Genomic DNA, 7294 nt, shown 5'->3' with positions numbered 1-7294 from the left:
ACTAAACCTGCTCCATTGGAGGCCGTGTCTGTTATCCACTGCGCCCGTCTGCCTTTTACTTGCTCCACCTCCCTTCTGCAAGCTTCTTTTGTTTAAAAATAAGGATAAGGATAAGATTTCATATAGTCATGTGAGGTTACGACCCTCAGGGAAATTTGGGCTGCTTTCTCTCTGGGGAAAGCGAGCTGCCATACAGTACGGCGCTACCCATTTTTTTCTCTTTTTCCTGAATGCCTGTATTCATGTTTCCAAGCTCTGATACTTTCGCTGTGAACTTGGGTTCTTTATCATGCGCATGCCGGGGTGTTCGGACACCGAGGAGAGTCTGCACAAAATTGACTCTGGGAAATAAATTCCTCGCCTTCTTCTTCTTCTTCTTCTTCTGCGTTCGTGGGCTGAAACTCCCACGTACACTCGTGTTTTTTGCACGAGTGGAATTTTACGTGTATGACCGTTTTTACCCCGCCATTAAGGCAGCCATACGCCGCTTTCGGAGGAAGCATGCTGGATATTTTCGTGTTTCTATAACCCACCGAACTCTGACATGGATTACAGGATCTTTTCCGTGCGCACTTGGTCTTGTGCTTGCGTGTGCACACGAAGGGGGATAAGCCACTAGCAGGTCTGCACATAAGTTGACCTGGGAGATCGGAAAAATCTCCACACTTAACCCACCAGGCGGCCGCGACCGGGATTCGAACCCTCGACCTTCCGATTAAGAGGCCGACGTCTTACCACCCCGCCACAGCGCCCGTCAATTCCTCGTCAAATAAGGGTTCATCGACTTACCAGTGATGGGGAAGTCGACGTATCTGCGCGTCTTGCCGTCGTAGTACTCAGTGCCCTTGATGATGACGAGATGAGCGGGGAAGTTGACTCCCCAGGCCAGCGTGCTGGTCGCTATCAACACCTGCAAACACAATATCAATTTACAGGACTCCCTTGGGTCAACCAAAAGTGACCCCACATTGCAGGTGGCCGGTCATGACAGGTCTATTTTGGCGAAATTAATAAACGAAAGGAAAACAGAAAGTGTCCTTTCATGGTAGGTGTCCTCTCAACAGAGGGGCCGTCCATCGCACGTACCACTGTACATGAATTCACATTATAAGAATTAACAATGAAAAAAGAATAAAACAGTACGTGCATCTGGAATCTGTTGATGGTTATACCATTACTTCCTGCTCCTTAAAGACTACCTGTAACAATTAAACAAAATCTGGAATCTGTTGATGGTTATACCATTACTTCCTGCTCCTTAAAGACTACCTGTAACAATTAAACAAAATCTGGAATCTGTTGATGGTTATACCATTACTTCCTGCTCCTTAAAGACTACAGTACCTGTAACAAACAAAATCTGAGAAAATAAGGTCTTGAACTAGCTGGAGTCTTAGGTGGCAAAATCAAATCAAATCAAATCAAATTAACTTTATGATCTCAAATCTGAGAAATTACATTGAGATAATAGAGTTAATTTGATTTGACTTGATTTTGCCACCTAAGAGGAGATGCTTAGGTGAATAGTTGGGCGAGTTGAGTGAGCGAGGGATGATGTGCAGTCCAAAGTTTTGCTTCGTATTTCAATTTCGGGCATACAGTGGTTGGAGATGATGTCATCAATGGTGTCATGTAATGTTAATTTCCTACATATGTGAGAGACCAACCATGTGAAGAAAAAAAATACAAAAAAACAATCTCATCACACAGGTGTATATCATGCAAATGTTAACCACTTCTAATAAATGAACTGTCTGCATACACAGAATACTACAGAGCTTGCTGCGTGGTTTACACTCCTTGCTTTCAAATATTGACAAGTTTGCTTTCGCGCACATTTCGATATTAAAAAAACAAAACTCGTGTCAACATGGTTTCACAGAGCAGGCCATGTAGTAAGTACTATCTATGTATCCCATAGTAATGAACACACACCTGGATGCGCTGGTTGACGAAGAGTTCCTCCACGCTCTTCCTGTCACGCTCCACCAGCCCGGCATGATGGATACCGATACCGAAGGCCAGCATCAGCTTCAGGTTGCTGTCGCGCACACCGCTGATCACGTTCTCTATCTGCAACAGTCACAGACACAATACCAGAAAATTAGCACACCTCTGATCACGTTCTCTATCACAGACAAAATTCAAAAAGAAAATCAGTACAGGGATGAGTTTGTTTGTTCATGGGCTGAAAGTCCAATGGCTTTTACGTGTATGACCGTTTTTACCCTGCCATTTAGGCAGCCATACACCACTTTCAGGGGAAGCATATTTGGGACTGGGTGGCCGAGTGGTAACGCACTTGCGCTCGGAATCGAGAGGTTGCGTGTTCGACCCTGGGTCAGGCCGCTATTTTCTCCCCCCTTTCCTAACCTAGATGGTGGGTTCAAGTGCTAGTCTTTCGGATGAGACGAAAAACCGAGGTCCCTTTGTGTACACTATATTGGGGTGTGCACGTTAAAGATCCCACGATTGACAAAAGGGTCTTTCCTGGCAAAATTGTATAGGCATAGATAAAAATGTCCATCAAATACCCGTGTGACTTGGAATAAAGGCCGCGAAAGGTGAATGCTCGCCTAACAGGCTTGAGGTTTGCTGGTCGATGTGAATGCGTTATATATTGTGTGTAAAAAATGTTTGTTTGTCTGTCTGTCTGTAAAAAAATTCCATTTCACACAGCAGAAATTAATATGTAAAGCGCGGAGAGCACAGTTAATTGTGGTTCGCGCTATATAAGCTCACCATAATAATAACAAGAAGAGCAAACGCTCGATCGAGTCACTTTCGCAGTTCTGAATATTATATGAGGCATCAGATGGACAGGAAGAAATTGCTATTCACAACACAATGCATACCTGAAGAATGAGATTGCATGGATCGAGCAACAAAATATTTACCTTGGCATTAATGAGCTGTGTCACTTTTATAGTTTACGAGAAAAGCCCAACGTTAAGTTGTGTGTTGACGAACAGGAAAGGCTAGTTATCTCCCCTGTGTTTCCGATAACGTTTGTAAAAAGCTACAGATGTAAATAATTTGATGTAAAGAATAATCCTATAAAGTTTGAATCAAATCCGATGAATAGTTTCAGAGATATGATATTTCAATTTGTTTCCTTCAAGACATACCTGTGACCTTGAAAAAGGTCAAAGGTCACCAAAGCAGACGTCAAAGTGTAGAGGTCACTGGGAGTCACGTTCACATAAAATTTGAGCCCGGTCACTTTTATAGTTTCCGAGAAAAGCCCAACGTTAAGTGTGTGTTGCCGAACAGAAAAGGCTAGTTATCTCCCTTGTTTTTCTGATAACGTTCGTAAAAGGCTACAGATGTAAATACTTTGATGTAAAGAATAATCCTACAAAGTTTCAATCACATCCGATGAACTTTGTCAAAGATATAAAATGTCTAATTTTTCCTTTGACGCTGACCTGTGACCTTGAAAAAGGTCAAAGGTCAATGAAACCATCGTTAAAGTGTAGAGGTCATTGGAGGTCACGACTAAACAAAATATGAGCCCGATCGCTTTGATAGTTTCCGAGAAAAGTCCAACGTTAAGGTGGTGTCTACGGACGGCCGGCCGGCCGGCCGGACGGCCGGCCGGACAGACTAACACTGACCGATTACATAGAGTCACTTTTTCTCAAGTGACTCAATAATAATATTTTCGTGTTTCTATAACCCTGAGCACTTGGTCTTGTGCTTGCGTGTACACATAAAGGGGGATAAGGCACAAGCAGGTCTGCACATTAGTTGACCTGGGACATAGGAAATATCTCCACCCTTAACCAACCAGTCGCCCGCGGCCGGGATTTGAACTCACGACCTTCCGATTAGGAGACCGATGTCTTATCCACTATGCCACTGGGTCCGTCTACAGGGATTAGTGTATTCTGAGAATGTTTTTGATGAAATAATTATCTTATTTTCTGCCTTTCAGTTTCACAGACATGAGATTAACTGATGAGGCATTAGATTTGTTTGCCAGCTGAGCGATTGCCCGGACATTTAAAGCTGCAGAGATCATTCTTCTCCAGATTTCACAAGACTAAAACAAAAATGTTCCCAGGGGCATTCTTTCAGACCTTTTTTTTCAATGTCTTGATCTCATGCCTGGTAATTGATGCGCAGTCCATTGAAAAAAATAAATCACATTAGTGTTCCAAGTTTTCTGAGGGCTGAGTTCACATGGTTCTCTTGCTTTTTCATTTCTTTATCAGAGTGTGAGTGTGTGTGTGTGTGTGTGTGTGTGTGCGTGTGTGATTTCCAACGGCTTTTGTTCTTTTTTTTCAAACATGCAGAACGCGACCACAATTCAGTTCAAGGGAAACAACCAATGCGCAACACTCCTTGATTCAGCAGTGGCCAATGACATGAATTACGTCCCTTGTGCCAAGTCGAACAAAATTTGTACTGACACGGTGGAGACACGTTACGCCCAATAAACGTACCCAAACGTTTGTTACGCCCGATTTTGTACCCAAGACATGTACGCGGCGTGTGGGTATGCTCACTTAAATTAGATTATCTCAGGCATTTCGTCAAAGTTTACATCAAACTATATACGCATAAACTACTAAATGCCTCTACCACTTGGTAGTATAATTTAAACCGATATAGATCCTGTTTTGTAGGCGAGAAAATCAAAAATACCGCGTCTTTCACTCGGGAATTTAGTGCATTGACCTGTTCATCGGAAAACATGAAATGTGGGCTACTTACAGACTAAAAGTATGTACGGAAACAAAGAAGAAATCACACAAATCTAACAGAGTTAATTTAATGTTTCTAATCAAAATGAAAGAAGGGTAAAATGAAGAATGTTTGTGTGTCGTGTTACGGTCCCCAGAATCAGCTTGTTACGGGCCCCGCAAAAATGTATTTCGCTGTTGTTGCGCGCCCCAGTCACATCGCGTTTAACTCTGACATCTTTAGTCATTTATATCGGTGAAAAATGACAGGCAGTCACACTCAGCTTTTCCAAGGACTTTCTCTCTATCTCTCTGTCAATTGTTCATGGGTTCGGAGTTGTTGTTTTCAGCATGGGAATGATCTCAATCCCTATAAAATCTGTCTGTACGTACGATCTTTTCCCAGTCTGTGAATTTAGTGTAAGAACCCGTATTGTAGGTTCGTTGTCACTATGGGCATTAACAACGTGGTTAATGATATCTTCAAAGAACTCGTGATCAGAGTACCAATAGTAGCATCTGAAATCTATGACTGTGTTAAACTGTAACAAAGCAAGAACAAGGCTGAGTTACTTGACTAAAATGACACTACTGCCACGTAAAACTAGCACATTTGGTTTTAGATAAAGCAATAAAACCGTATTGTAGGTTCGTTTTCACCATGGGCATTAACAGCGTGGTTAATGACATCTTCAAAGAGCTCATGATCAGAGTATCAATAGTAGCATCTGAAATTTATGACTGTGTTAAACTGTAACAAAGAAAGAACAAGCCTGAATTACTTGACTAAAATGACACTACTGTCACGTAAAACTAGCACATTTTGTTTTAGATAAAGCCTAACATCATGACAAATACACCCAACATCATGACCAGTTGACCCAACATAATGACAAAACCCCCCAAAGTCATGACAAGTTGACCCAACATAATGTTTTGTATCAACATAAGGCAGTTGAGGCGTTCCATATTATAACGCCCGGATAGAGAAGCTTGCTGTTAGAACAATACTTTTTCTGTCGCTTCGGTTTATCTTCTTCTTCTTCTTCTTCTTCTTGTCGATCACTCAGGCTTCGGTTTATTATTCATTGGGGTTGTTTTGAAACCTTAGTCATCACCGCCAGGATCAACACACGGTCCTTCTCGTATAAAAGAATTTGGTCATTATCTCACATCTGGCCCTGGCTTTTACGTGGGATGAGGCCAACCTTGAACTTTGTTAGGCACATACCGAAATTCCACAGTCTGGCTTCGAATGAAGAGTGAACTTTTGTTCAATGACATATTTTCTTAACGGACACTCGTGTCGATCTGTGAACATTCTCACTCTGCACGTGAAGCAGTCAGGGTGTTGACTTTTGGTATGTGTCCCAATGGAGTAGTGTTTTTACATTTAGTCAAGTTTTGACTAAATGTTTTAAGGGGGAATCGAGACGAGGGTCGTGGTGTGTGTGTGTGTGTGTGTGTGTGTGTGTGTGTGTGTGTGTGTGTGTGTGTGTGTCTCTGTGTGTGTCTGTGTCTGTGTCTGTGTGTCTGTCTGTGCGTGTGTGTGTGTAGAGCGATTCAGACTAAACTACTGGACCGATCTTTATGAAATTTGACATGAGAGTTCCTGGGAATGATATCCCCGGACGTTTTTTTCTTTTTTTCGATAAATACCTTTGATGACGTCATATCCGGCTTTTTGTAAAAGTTGAGGCGGCACTGTCACACATGAAATTTTGGCCAAGCAATCTTCGACGAAGGCCGGGGTTTGGTATTGCATTTCAGCTTGGTGGCTTAAAAACTAATAAGTGAGTTTGGTCAGTAAAAATCGGAAACTTGTAATTAAAATTATTTTTTTATTAAACGATCCAAAAACAATTTCATCTTATTCTTCGTCATTTTCTGATTCCAAAAACATATACATAAGTTATATTTGGATTAAAAACAAGCTCTGAAAATTAAAAATATAAAAATTATTATCAAAATTAAATTTCCGAAATCGATTTAAAAACAATTTCATCTTATTCCTTGTCGGTTCCTGATTCCAAAAACATATAGATATGATATGTTTGGATTAAAAACACGCTCAGAAAGTTCAAACAAAGAGAGGTACAGAAAAGCGTGCTATGCAGCACAGCGAAACCACTACAGCGCTGAACAGGCTCGTCAGTTTCACTCCGTTTTGCACAAGCGGCGGACTACGGTCATTGTGAAAAAATGCAGTGCGTTCAGTTTCATTCAGTGAGTTCGACTGAGCTTGACTAAATGTTGTATTTTCGCCTTACGCGACTTGTTATTTCATGTAAAAGATTGAGCAGATTCGAGATAGGCGGGACATTTTCACAAGAAATGCTGCCGGAACAATGTCGGTCACAAATTTAAAAAAAAATCGTACTAAACATACAAGGTAAAATAACTGAGAGCAAAACTGAGAAAACAGTCTCCATGGGAGAAAATCTCCTTACTGCAATTCAAAGGGCAATATACAGCGGTTGTCAGACTTGTCAGAGTATTGATTTTGTCATGATGGCAAAAAACGTTTCTGAAACGTATTATGTCAAGCAAGGAGTTAAGCAACACAACTCATGTTGCTGTGAGTGTATTATTTTTATTGGGCTTCT

The 7294-nt window shown here is 41.5% G+C and overlaps 1 protein-coding gene across 1 annotated transcript in view; it reads right to left on the bottom strand.

Annotated features, from left to right (window-relative positions):
* LOC138963048 (activating signal cointegrator 1 complex subunit 3-like) overlaps positions 1-7294 on the bottom strand; it is a gene marked incomplete in the record, with an annotated part of 184999 nt that overhangs the window by 79078 nt on the left and 98627 nt on the right. Inside the window, 2 exon segments of the mRNA XM_070335040.1 lie at positions 790-910; positions 1936-2073. Of these exon segments, the coding sequence (XP_070191141.1) occupies positions 790-910; positions 1936-2073 (259 nt within the window).

The sequence above is a fragment of the Littorina saxatilis genome, linkage group LG3, assembly GCF_037325665.1.
Source record: "Littorina saxatilis isolate snail1 linkage group LG3, US_GU_Lsax_2.0, whole genome shotgun sequence".
In the NCBI taxonomy this organism is placed as follows: Eukaryota; Metazoa; Mollusca; class Gastropoda; order Littorinimorpha; family Littorinidae; genus Littorina; species Littorina saxatilis.
The sequence above is the reverse complement of the archived record's forward strand: the minus strand, read 5'-3'. Positions and strand labels throughout refer to the sequence as shown.